The sequence below is a fragment of the Xenopus laevis genome, chromosome 5L (genome assembly GCF_017654675.1).
Source record: "Xenopus laevis strain J_2021 chromosome 5L, Xenopus_laevis_v10.1, whole genome shotgun sequence".
Classification (NCBI taxonomy): Eukaryota; Metazoa; Chordata; class Amphibia; order Anura; family Pipidae; genus Xenopus; species Xenopus laevis.
The window spans coordinates 73,976,258-73,990,582 of NC_054379.1; the positions used below are offsets into that span (position 1 = coordinate 73,976,258).

At 39.0% G+C, this 14,325-nt stretch overlaps 1 protein-coding gene across 1 annotated transcript; it reads left to right on the forward strand.

Annotated features, from left to right (window-relative positions):
* Positions 1-1,773: 1,773 nt before the first annotated feature.
* tbpl1.L (TATA-box binding protein like 1 L homeolog) lies at positions 1,774-14,325 on the forward strand (the record flags this gene model as incomplete). The annotated part of the gene is given in 7 exon segments (NM_001090263.1): positions 1,774-1,821; positions 8,891-9,071; positions 10,946-11,028; positions 12,648-12,711; positions 13,146-13,249; positions 13,343-13,437; positions 13,760-14,325. Coding segments are annotated over 6 exon segments (561 nt in total). The 3' UTR covers positions 13,840-14,325.

Consider the following 14,325-nt stretch of genomic DNA (forward strand, 5'->3'; position numbering starts at 1 on the left):
AGATTAAGAGTACTTATGGCCAGTTTGACTCACTATCTTCTCCTACATTAGCCCTTGTTCTGCCCCATGTTTGCACAAAAAACTGGTATCCTCGAAGTACAATAAAACTAAAAGATAACTTTCACCTGGTCCTAGTTGGCACAAAAACTCTTTCCTTTTTGGTCAAGTTGAGAAAGAGGCTCTGATGGTGGCATGTCTGGGAACCTCCAATGCCACCATAAAAAAAAGCCTAAATACTAAAGATTAAAGGAAATATATAAGATAAGTGAAATCACCTCCCCCAAAATTGTACGCATTAATGAATTATATGTGGTGCTGGTTTTACTCTAGGCTAATAATAAATATTATCTTTAAAAATGGCCCCTTTATTGGAGATCCCTATATATATGCTACAGTGCTGTCCTAGATCAAATGAGGAGTGGGAGTGTCCTAACGGTCCGTCAGAAAAAAAGGATGGGGATAGTCAATCACAGCCCTGCAGTTACACAAGCAAAGACAGGCTTCAGTTTCCTTATTAGGTTAGCCTAACTGCCAACTGGTTCCTATCATACACCTCATTGTGCTAAGTGCCGCCAGCCTGGGAAAGAAGGCAGCAGGAAGTGGATCAGGCAGGCAGGACTAGTAGGGTTTTTGAAGAAATGTTCAATAAATCAGCATGAAACACGACTTTTCTTCTATATTTAAGAGTACAATGCACTGACACTTTCTTGTTTATCACCTTTAATGTTGGTACCCATTATATTCTCCTAAATTAGACCATAGTGCCTAAATTGTTAACATATTCTGCTGCGGAAATGACAAGTTATCTGCATACATCAAAGTCTGGATCAAAGAATAAAAGATAACTTTTGGTTAATTGCCCCCAATGTAAATTCCTAAATTACCTGTTCTACCTAGGGTTGCCATCTGGCAGGTATTTTACAGTCCTGGCCGGTAAAAATGATGGTTGATCCCAATGTTATTAATAGGGAAAAAAGATAAATATATAGGAAGGCCGGTAAACCTAGTTCTACCCCCTCATACGCACAAAAAATACTAGGACCCTCTCAAAATGACAAAAACATGATTTATTTCAGCTGGTCATAGTCTACGCCAGGGATCCCCAACCTTTTGAACCCCTGAGCAACATTCAGATGTTAAAGGAGTTGGGGAGCAACACTAGCATGAAAAATGTTCCTGGGGTGCCAAATAAGGGCTGTGATTGGCCATTTAGTAGCCCCTATGTGGATAATCAAACTACATTGAGGCTCTGTTTGGCAGTACACCTGGTTTTTATACAACCAAAACTTGCATCCAAGCCTGGAATTGAAAAATAAGCATCTGCTTTGAGAACACTGAGAGCAACATCCAAGGGGTTGGAGAGCAACATGTTGCTCACAAGCAACTGGTTGGGGATCCCTGGTCTACGCAAAAATATTAAATTTTTAATTAAATTGGGAGAAGTTTTCACTGTGGCAGGTTTCCCTATACAATTCTAAGCTCTGAGCAGACATTACGAATGAAATATGAGAAAAATTTGGGAGCTGAGGTTGCAAAAGGCTAAGCAGGCAACTAACACGAATGAAAGGTCTTTTTTTCTCTCTAACAAAAGTAGAAGATACGAGGAGAATAACCCCAGCTTGTGATTGGACCAAATGTGGCATTCTATCTCTAGCTGCTTCCAACTAAATTACGCCACCTCTGCTCGTCTTATGCAACTACGTGATGCGTCACCGCGCTTACGTGTAGTCGTGACGCCAAGTCTCGCGTGATGAGACGCGTCGTCTGGATTTTGTGAAAGACAGAAGGAGGAAGCTTGCAGTTAACAGCTTTGCGGAAGGTGTAAGTAGCGATCTGGGACTGCGGGCTGTGTTAGGAAAAGCGGGAATGTTGCGCACTGTGCATTGGCGTGGACTAGAGGGTGACGTTTAGAACCCACCAAGTCCCCGTTCGGCTTTACCGAGACTGTAATAAAGCTAGCCGTGTAGGGGAAGGGAGATGCTGGCGCCATAGCAACCACCTCCCTCATTTCGAAGTCTGCAGTTTGTTGAAAGCAGGGGGGGTCGGTAAACGAAGTAAGTGCAGCACAATGGGCTCCCATTAATACCAGAAACACCCACGGTGCCGAGACGACTGCCCCCCAGCACCCATGGCTGCTCTGCATTGATTTACTGGTCTGCTTACAGTGCACATCTTTAATCAAAAGGGGAACCTGAATCCGTGGGGAGAGCTGATCTGTTTATGGCACATTTCCAGGGTCGGACTGGCAATCTGTGGCTTCCCTCAAATGCCAGAGGGGCTGCTGTAAGATGCCATAGAAAGTGACTGGTGGGCTGGTGGGGGCTGTAATGGCCTCTGTGTAGAAGGAATGACAGGGCCTAGTTTGAATCCCAGTCCAGTCCTGCACTCTTCCCTATTTAATAATGTTAAACCACTGTAAAAAAAGGAGGCGCAGGACACAAAATATGTTGATCATTCTCCATAGAACAGGTGCACCAGACCCCGACCTCATTTTAGGGAGCGGATAAACCAGCAAAGTACAAAAAGAGGGGTGTTGGGGTCTCAAAAAGGGCAGCCAAAAGAAAAATTAAAAATGTAAAGTTTATTGTAGATTTATTAAAAAAGAAACAGTATCTCCATTGGCCCTGTGCATTTCATACCCCCCAGTGCTCGGGGGCATGAAACGCGTACAATAAACATTACATTTTTAACTTTGTTTTTGGCGGCCCTTGTTTAGTCTTTCTGAGTGCCGGACACCCCTCTCTTTGTACTTTGTTGGTTTATACACCTCCCTATTCCCCAGTGAATCATGATAATGTTTCCCCGACTGGTCCTCCTTTTAGAAACAATAATCCACCATTAAAGGGAAACAACACCCTTGGACGTTGGAGGTCTCTATACAAAATATATTGCATAACACTGCCCATATGTAAAACACAGCTTTAACTAAATCAACCAAAAACATAAGTTTCAAGTAGTATGTGCCATTGGGTAATCCTAAATAGAAAATTGTTTCCCCCTGGCTCCTATAATTCACTGTGTTTACACCCTAACCAATAGCATATATACATGCTAGAATACAACGAATGGACGGAGCTCTGTCTTTTGCTCACACACTTTCCTGTTACAGTTAGAGCTGCATTATTTCCTGTCAGGTGGTTTCTTAGGGAGCACAAAGACCATCACAAAATGGTGGTTCAAGAATCAGACTTTTGGAGCTACAAATCTGCCCTGCGCTCCTTTAACACCAGCCTCTTCCAAGCCAAACAAACATACTTTACTTCACTCATTAACTCCCTTTCTAAAAAACCAGCACAACTTTTCTCCACCTTTAACACTCTCCTTTCCCCTTCTCCACCCCCTCCATGCACATCTGTCTCTGCTCAAGATATTGCTGAGCACTTCAAAAACAAAATTGACACTATCAGAAGGGACATTACACTACTCAACCCCCCTAGACTTCCACCACCCTCCCTCCACACTCCCCAGTCTCTCCTGTGCTCATTCACCCCTGTCACTGATGAGGAAGTCTCAAAGCTTCTGGCCTCTTCTCACCTTACCACCTGCCCGCTTGATCCAATTCCCTCAAAACTTCTCCGCAATACCAATCCTTGTCTAATCAAAGCCTTAACTCACCTATTTAATCTTTCGCTCTCAACTGGAATTTTTCCTTCTCAACTAAAACATGCTCTTGTCACCCCCATTCTGAAAAAACCCTCTCTTGATCCCTCCAATCTTGACAACCTCCGACCTATCTCTCTGCTACCTTTCATCTCTAAACTACTTGAGCGCCTAGTCTACAACCGACTTACCTCATTCCTCTCTGACAATAACCTGCTGGACCCCCTACAATCTGGTTTTAAGCCACAACACTCCACGGAAACTGCCCTGACTCGACTAACTAATGACCTTTTAACCGCTAAAGCCAACAATCATTTCTCACTACTAATACTGCTTGACCTCTCAGCCGCATTTGACACTGTAGATCACCCTCTCCTCCTCCAGTCCCTCCAGTCGCTTGGCCTTCGTGACACAGCCCTGTCCTGGTTCTCTTCTTACATCACCAATCGTTCCTTCAGTGTCTCCTACAATGGAGTATCATCTTCTCCCCTACCTCTTTCTGTTGGAGTTCAACCCAGAACTCCTAACTCGCGTCTCCTCCTGCCTGTCCGCTATCTCTACCTGGATGTCGCAACGCTATCTTAAATTAAACCTCTCTAAAACTGAAATGGTTCTCTTTCCTCCAATTAACACCAGTAGCATCCCTGAAGTATCCGTCATAGTTAACAATTCCACTATCACCCCCTCTCCCCAGGCCCGGTGCCTTGGGGTTATCCTAGATTCTGCCCTGTCATTCACTCCTCATATCCAGTCACTTATTAAATCATGTCACTTCCACCTAAGGAACATATCCAAAATACGATCATTTATTACCCAAGACGCTGCCAAAATTCTTATTCACTCTCTCATCATATCGCATCTAGACTAGTGCAACTCTCTTTTAATTGGCCTCCCCCTCCAGAGACTGTCACCTCTCCAGTCCATAATGAACACTGCTGCGAGGCTCATACACCTCAGCAACCGCTCTGCCTCGCCATTCTGTCAATCCCTGCACTGGCTTCCGTTACCTTTCAGAATTAAATTCAAATTAATGACACTGACTTTCAAAGCACTTCACAACTCTGCTCCACCCTACATCTCTGAACTCATCTCTATATACTCACCCACTCGCTTACTACGCTCCTCTACTGACCTGCTACTCAACTCTTCTCTCATTATCTCCTCACATGCTCGCATTCAAGACTTTGGAAGGGCTGCACCCCTCCTCTGGAACGCTCTCCCACGGTCTGTTCGACTTTCTCCCAACCTTTCTGCTTTCAAAAAATCTCTGAAAACGCACTTCTTTCGAGAAGCCTACCCTCACTCTGCTTAACTACCAAACGCAACACCACATACAGTACCACATTTCTCACCCACTTACTTCGATTTTGCCCACTCCCACACAGACTGTATGCCTATGCATAGGGCCTTCCTCACCTCTTTGTACCTGTATTGATCGTGATGTTTGTTACTCCTTATATTCTATATATATGTAATTCATGTGATGTAGTTGTATAATCACATTTACTTTACAGTGCTACGCAATATGTTGGCGCTATATAAATACATGTTAATAATAAAATAATAATAATAAATGATGTAAAAGGTAAATATTGATAATTTTTTTTTTTTTGAGATTTTAAAAAAATCTTTTCTCAAATGGTCACTTTGTGAATACTATATTTTTGGGTATTTCACTTTGATATTTTTAGGATGAATTGATCTAATATTTGCACAATGTCACTTCGATTATTTTGATACACATTCAGTTGAACCTATGATACATTGTCTTTTAGTGATTTTGTATGATGAGTTGACGCATTACATGTAAAATGTTTTTTAAATGGTTATATCAGTATTCATTTAGTTATCATGATACACTGTTATAGTTGTCACATGATAACTTTATAATTCTTTATATTTAATTAGGAATTATAATAGCTTGCACATTGCACTTTATTTTATATAAGTTGATATATTATCTGTTTTACTTGAGGGAGGGATGACTGTGGGGTATTTAAAGGGTATGGCCAGGTTTTTTTTTTTTTTTTTAACTTTCTCCAGTTGACCCTCCACTAATTTATGTGCGAGGAGTAACGTATTGGGCTTTTATTATACTGCACATGCGCAAGTTAATGTCTATGCTAGAGATGCCTGGGAGTGTTAAGTATGGTATGGCTCTTCTGAATTACTTTTTTTTTTTTTTTTTGCAGTGGGCCGGTGTATTTTATTTCTAATAGGAGCACCAGCCTGCTGAAGAAACACTGGTATTCGATTAGATAACATAATGGCTCTCCCATCATGTTTCCTTGTCCTATAATCTGTCATTGTTATAGCTAAGACTCTAGGTGTTACTAAACTGCATCTCAGGGAAGCCATAGACCGCTAAATGCTGGAAAACCTCAGACTATAGATAATAGCTTATCTCATGTCATAGTTATGAATTTTGCTCTTCCTGTAATGCTGGAGTGGCTGCATTGTTGTTATAACTTCAGTCTACTTTGCATACTTCTACTTCAACAAACCCTTTAACATACACTTTTAGTATTCTGTAGATAGCAGAATACTAAGACAGTTTGCAACCGATCTTCAGGTTTTTGTGCTTTTTTAAATGATTTAGGCTTCAGGCTTAGAATAAATGAAAAAAAAGATGAACTATCGTGAAAATTAAAATTTAATGTAATCTTTAGCATACTGAAATAAGAAACCTTTTAAATACAATCATTTAAAAATTCTGTACTGTTTCCCAAATATTCAAGTTTATCTTCCTCTAACTATTCCTCTCTCAGCATCTGTTTCTCTTCATTCTGTCTTCATGCAGGAGTTGGGTGTCAGATATTCATTGACAGTTAAATACAATATATTTCATAGGGGCTCCGTTTGCCTAGGAGATGTGTTAGAGCTCATTCTATTAAAATCACCAGACATCATGTCTCTCTACATGCAGGGTTTGCGCAGAAGGCAGCTATTTTGTTAGATTGTGTTTCTACTGGAATCAATTATTTGAGTGAGTTCTAATTCATCTGCTAGGAAATGGAGCCCCCCCCATAAGATATATTGGCTCATTCATCTGACACCTAAGAGAGATGAATAGTGAAGATAAACTTGATTATTTCAGAAAAGATGCAGATATATTTAATTGATTGTATTTACAAAGTTTATTTCAGTAAGAAGCTTACATTAAATTTTCATTTTTGTTATAGTTCCCCTTTAATCATCTTTAGTAAAATGGGATACAAATAATAGCCTGAAAAGAAAATACAATATATGAAAATATAGTGTAGCTGTATTTGTAGTATTGTGATATTCCTGCAAGTTAGTGTCTTTTTTATTTTGGGTGTTCTATTTTTATATCCAACAACCCTGTGTTTTGTAATTCCTATTTGGACAGTTACAGCAAAGACCTGAAGTCCTGGATGGTAAATGCATATTATGGGGTAGTGTATGCATGTTATCACCTTCTTGCAATGCACAGCCTGATAGAGGCCAAAAAGCACATGAAAAGCACATGAAGTAGTCCAGGACTTCAGGCCTTGCTGTACCCAACCTGCAATGGTGACCATGTAGTTGGGCACAGCCATAACAGGAGTCCATCTTTACAAGCGACCAGAACTGTGATGATGAAAACTAACTACATTTTATACACTTGTTCAATAGCAACTCCTTTACATAAAAGTATACATTAAAACAAACCTTTTTTTTTTTTTTTTTGCCTTTCATTTTTTTGCCATAAGATTAAGAAGTTGAAAAAATAACCTTACCTTTTTCCCCATCAGCTCTGAGAATGAACAGTTAGGACCACAGCCATGTAGAATCAAGGGACATCTATCTCCTACATCAGATTCAATGCACATGCCCCAAACTTGCCTGTCTTCCTAATGGGTTCATGTCCAATCATCATTTTGCTTTTTCTAAGGAGCACTGTTAGTGATTCCCCTCTGAGAAGCATGAGTTCCAGTCATAGTGAAGGGCAGCAGCTTGTGAGAAAGGGATCAGTCAGTAAGTGCTATATAGAAAAAGTGTGGGGGACATTGAATGCAGAACATGCTCCACATTAAAATGAATCTGTCAGCGGGACAGAAAAAGTAATTGTGTCGGACAAAGCACAAGAACCCATTTTGACTTTTCACTGATCCAAAAAATGTTTATTGGTGGGGCAGCAGTGCAGATCTTTGCTTTAAGTCTGACTTCATGATCCCCATTTGGCAAGTTGTTCACTGCATTTTGACAGAGCGGAAATTTAGCTGGTCAAGTATTGTTTAGCAGCATGTGTGGGCAGCAGACTGACAGGCTTAGCAGATCCATGGGTTACAAGATGGGAGGCTTCTGCAAAATGACAATAATTGATTGCATCTGTAGAAGCTATACCAGTAACTACAGTCGTACATGCAGGCTGTACCTTTTGACACAGAGTAATATGCTTGGTATAAATATGGAAATAGGCACAACAGACATTGCAAGCGGGATAAACCCTGAATGTTTGCTAAGTTGCAACTGCTACATTGTTTTGTAAAAATGTTTACGTTACTATGTTGTCGTTTGATACTTTTGTTTCCATTCAAGGTACACAAATGAATATGGATTTTGGATTGCTGAAATTATTTTCTCTACAATTTTTATCAATTATTTATTTTATTTTTTTATCAATTTAATATTTAAACTGACCTCATGATGTCATTGTGACCACCCGTTAAATATTGCACTGCCTCACTTTCTAGTATATCTGATGAAGGGGGTCCTCCCACTTGCAATGTCTGTCTCCATATTCATACTAATCGTGAGAAGAGGCTGCCCATCCCCCAGGAGCTATAGAGCTTTAAAAGGCCAGGGTGTGCTGGTGACTATCAACTATAGATGGCATCTGTTTATGCATGTAAACCCTGATTGACTAAAACCATTGGCTACCCTTGGGTCTGATTAGTCACACTTAATGATGTAGAATAGGAAAATAAAATTACAGGTGCCACAGTTCTAGATGATAGTGTTGATGATATTGTAGTGCCTTACAAAATTATTATACACTTTTACATTTTGATTGAATATGAATATGGATTGAACTGCTCACAAAAATGCCAAGATTCCTCCTTGATATCCCATGTATGAGCTTGCAGACCTGGAAGAACTGACGGGAAAAGCACTGCAGCAGTTTGATTGTGGTGTTGCACCCAAAATGATATAGATTTGTATTTGTTATAATATCGTGATACTGACCACTTCATTAAAAAGGTGCAAACAAAGATGTTTCTAAACTGTATGCATTCTCTGCATGAGAGAATCTGAAAATGCCTTAATTGTTGAATTGTTTTTCCAGGCTGTAAGCCTCATGGTGGATAAGAAGCAACGGGTAAGCCATCTCGATGGATGCTGACAGTGATGTGGCACTGGATATTTTAATCACTAATGTTGTCTGCGTGTTTCGAACAAGATGCCATTTAAATTTGCGAAAGATTGCTTTGGAAGGTTTAAACGTCATTTACAAGCGTGAAGTCAGTGTAAGTCTGTCTTTTTTTTTTTGTTTTTACTTCTGTTTTGTGGCTCTGGGAGATGATTTAAAATCAAAATAGCTACATGTTATTTTAAGTAATTTAAGGTTATTTTACCTTTTCACCTTTAATCTTTTAGTATGTTATACATTGTGATATAATATGCAACTTTTCATGTAGGTTTCCAATTTTGGATTTCCAAAGCCAATCACTGACACCAAAAAAATCTATTGCTCCAGAAGGCTACATTTTTATTGTTCCTTTTTACTACATATTTTTCTTGCCAAGTCTCCTATTCACCTCCCAGTCTCTTTCAAACCATTGCTTGATATATTGGACGCTAGCAACCGGATAGCTGCTAAAATTCCAGACCAAAGGGCTGAAATATTCTGTAATAGTTACTAAATGTAATGCTCCAAGCAAGTAGTATATTATAGTCTATTATTCATGTGGTTGTGTCTCCTTCCTTTGTCTCAAAAATCAGCAATCATTGTCGTGCTAACTTTATAACCCTGGTGTTATGGCTTCTAGGTAACACTTGTTTTCACCATTTTCTATTACAACATTATCATTGTTCTGGAATTTAGAACAGAAAAATATTACCCTATTTATAAGTGTGGTGTATTTTTCATTTTTATGTTATATACAGGAAGCTTTAGATAAAAGCTCTTAAGCATAATTTTGTTTGTCCTTTAGTTTATCAATATGCTAAAAGGGCACCTGCCATCCAAAAAATGTTTCCCAGACTAGAAGTGCGGGCTAAAAGAGCCTGTAATTCAGTCGAGGGGGAAACAATAGTTTTATTTATTTATTTTTTATTTATTTTTTAAAAATGCCCCCCTGCATGCGCTAAGGCACCCACAGAGGAAGGGAACTACTTTAAGGGAAACCATGTTGTCCCACTGAGAATAGTGCCACGGCTTTTGATAGTTGTGTGTGATGTCACATACATACTGTACATGTAACATACAGTGTGTATAATAAAAGTCCTTTTCAAATTAAACATGGAATCTAAATTATTTATTTTATTAAAGCATTCATAGTTGTTGTAAACTCAGTTAAGAATCTCAGCTGTCAATTAAGTATTGCCTGCCCCTCCTCTATGCCTTCGGCATAGAGGCAAGGCAGACAATTACTTTCTCTTTCCATTCCCAGACCAAAGGAAACCAGATTCAAATTATTTATATAGTGCAGTTAAAGTTCATTTTGCTTGACTAATGTGATAAAATAGGATTGGGGATAATTATTTAGGTTGATGCGTCCGTTTTAAACATGGCTGCTCGCACCGCTAGCACAGGCAGAGGGAATTCCCCCAACTGCCAGGCTCTATTAGTCCACACCTCTAGTAGAGGAAACATTTTTCAGGTGAGCTGTTTCCTTTAAGGCAATATAGCACTGCTTATAAACAGAATAGATTCCTCTTTAAAAAAAACTATGAGAAAAATTGTCAGGAAAGATAGACCTACCTATTGTTATGCAGCTGTCAGTAAAACAACAGTGCTGAAGGTAACACTGCGGTAGAAGGTATAGTGTATTCTGCTGAACGAACAGCCATACCATGAAATAATTTCTGTTTAACATACAAGGTTGTGCATATTCTAAAAATCATTAGCATACATAGAACTATCTTCAAGGACATATGCCAGCAAAGTCAAAGTGAATGTATGGGAAGTGACCTGTAACTGTTCTCTTCAGACAATTTATGTTTTGTGTTATGGTTGTATGCAGCCAAGAAAGGAGGGAGTTTTATTGATGAGACAAAAAGCAAGATAATGGGTTAGAGTTATTTCTCTTGCCTCCCTAGTTTCTTGAAATTAATTTTATTACCCCCACCCCTCACTACAGCCCTGTTTCGTATCCTAACATATTTATTTTCTTTTTAGAAAGTTTTGATGAAACTAAGAAAGCCTAGGATAACGGCTACAATTTGGTCATCGGGAAAAATCATTTGCACAGGAGCTACCAGGTATAATTCTATTCAATCGAATAAAGTGGCCAGAGCCAATTGAGATTTTATTTGAACCCTATCTATGACTGCAATCCTGATGTTGCTGGACTGCATCTTCTAGAATGCCTTAACCTTAGTAATATGTACCCTTATTCTGGGATTTGTAGTCCAGCAACAACTGAGTAAAGTGTGGTCAAGCAGTGCAGCAGCATTTATAATAATAAACAGCAGAGCACAGTCCAGTGATAGACCTACCATATAATGCAAAATGAGCATGCTCAACAGGTGGTCGTGAACACTAGTAAATCCTTTTCTAAAACCACTTAAAAGGCAACTAAGTCCTTAATATTTTCTGCATAGCCACAGTTTCAAGTTTAAAGCATCCTCACACAGGGAAATATTTGTAACCCACAAAGATAATTGAAGATTAAAAAATGTTGCTTAATTTTAAAGGCAGCACAGTCTTTTGTGAACTCTATTGTTAAATTAGCCAAGTACTGGAACCCTCTGAGAATTGCTTGCAAAACAATACACCCCTCTCATATCCCATTTTTAGATCTTTTGCATACATAATAATATCAAAGGCTATTGTGATACTAAACTCTATAGTTTGTATAGATATGGGTATATATAATTTATGTGAGGGTATGGAGAGGTGTGTGTATGGATGCTGGGTTTTTATTTGGAGGGGTTGAACATGATGGACTGTGACTTGTTTCAACCTGATTTAACTATGTATCTATGTTGTGTATTCTCATCTATGCCACCTTTCTACGTTGACAGTTTGTGGTTGTTTAACATTTCTATATTTTGCTTCTGCCTGCTGTCTTACACACTATCCCCCTACCGTTATAGTGCATGCTTTCCCATCATCCATTTCTGTTCTTCCATTGATAGCAGCTCTTCATTTTATCTGCAGAGCAGGCTGTGGGTATGGATAAAGATGACTGGCCAAAGCATTTGTATCCCACAAATGAGCCATAATTCAGGGAAAAGCATAAAAGATGTTATGCCCCAGTATTTACGCAGCTCTTTTTCTTACCTATCCTAGCTGTCTCCCACCACATATCTATTTTATTTACACTGAGATGGTGTTCCTTCTTTTATTATACGTTTAGAGAAAAGAAAAGCAGGGGAGACCAGTACTGATTTATCAATTGCTCTTAGAAAACATAGAGGGAGATAGCTGGTGGTAAGATACACTAAGGTGCACAGTAATGGTGCTGAATAACAAATGCTTCTTTCATACAACATACTGTATTCCTTCCACTAGAGTGGAGTTAATGCACATAGAATAAGGATGTGTCCATGAGGCCTCCTTGCAGCCATATGTATTGCTGCTGCAAACTACTGCGTAACAGAGATTTCATACTTGCCCACTGTTTTTGGAGCCCCATTCTAATGGCCGGGTCTTCAACTGACTTATTTATTTCTTTCTTATTGTATTCAAATAATTGAAAGTATCACTTTCTGAATCTATTCTTGAAGAATTCACCGTCAGGCTGATGAGTAAAGCATAATATATATTTAAATATTATAAATTTACTTTGTGTTTGCATTTTAATTGTTACTGCTGTGATACTTTTGTGATGGAATACTGAGGTTTCTGTGATATTTATTTAACTTTGCTCCTGCAGTGAGGAAGAAGCCAAGGTGGGTGCAAGGCGCTTGGCCCGTTCTTTGCAGAAACTTGGTTTCCAGGTAAATCCATTACTTTTGTTGTCAGGGGACCTTTAGCTCTTAGGTGGCCTATGAGAAGTGAAGAGAGAGGTTATAACCAGCCTGCTGGAGAAAGCAGCCGAAACGGCTTTGTTGCATGTTGGCATTTAATTGCTGCCACAAAATTCACCAAGACAGAACCCAAGAGTTCAGTGAGCCTTAAGCCTGGACTTTTGCCTTTTATTAGGGTCCCTGTATCCCAGAAATAGATGTTTTTCTTCTGTTCCTTTTTAATGCGGGGAGGGGGGGAGTAGATTAGATTTTCTGACGCAAGGTCAAACTTTGGGTATTTGTAAATTAATCTTGGGCAACCTACAGCCCTGCTACTATTTGCAGATTTTGTGTTGGGTAATGTGTGTGGCAGAATGGTCCTGCAGATTTGCTTAACATCAAAGTTCAACTTCTTCTTTTTGCAGGTTAAATTCACTGAGTTTAAAGTTGTGAATGTGTTGGCCGTGTGTACCATGCCATTTGAAATAAGATTGAATGAATTTACCAAGCAGAATCGCCCTCATGCAAGGTAATGCCACTATTTTATCTTTTCTTTTCTTCCTTCCAACTGGTATGAAAAAAACCCTGTGATTAAATATTTCCTATACAATTTTGAATGCAGTTATGAGCCGGAACTTCACCCTGCAGTCTGCTATAGAATAAAGTCTCTGAGGGCAACTCTGCAGATCTTCTCGACTGGCAGTATTACAGTAACAGGTATGTTCTTAGATTAGCAGTTCAAAATGTAACTGTATTTATTTGTTTATTCAGCGACTCCATATGGCCTCGGAACTGCTGATGACTGGAAGAAGCAGAATCATTTAAACTTTGTTTCATGTTGCAGTTATGGATCCTTCTTGAAGTCCCTCTGCTTTATATCCCAGAATCCAATAATTTAAACATTACCATGCTAATCTATCCTTGTCTACGTAATATTCTTACATCACTTTAAATAGATGGGTCAGGATGTAAGCACGGGAACAGGGATCAGTTCCTTGAAAAATGTTAATAGTGAAATATTTTATTTGTAACCTTGCAGGTCCAGATGTGAAGTCGGTTGCCAGTGCCATAGAGCAGATCTATCCTTTTGTGTTTGAAAGCAGAAAAACTATTTTGTGAATGAGCAGGTGGGGATCAGGCATTACTTATACCAAGCAGCTTTGTGGATGCTGAATGGAAAAATAAAACACTGCAACTTGAACAAATTTTAACAGGACCAATAAAGGGACCGCACTTTTCTTTCCAGAAATGCTGGTTTTTAGTCGTGTGTTGTCAAGAAAGGACTGTTTACAAGCCTTGGACTTGCTGCTTTTTAACATACATACTATTTATTTGTAAATGAATGCCTACGGACTCCTGCGTAGAGCTGTAATTATGTGCACTAACTCGATTCCTCTGTTTGAGCTTATGGTTTATTTATAAATACTCCGTGACCTTTAATTTTTTTTTTTTTTAAATGCTAAATACGGGCACCAAAGAGGCTGTACAAGATTTCTTCTCACTCTTGAATGTGTTTTTATAAATGTTCTGTTGTCATGCCACAATTACTTTTGTTTTCTTGGTCGTGTAAATATTTTTTAATAAAATGATGCCGATTTAAATTTC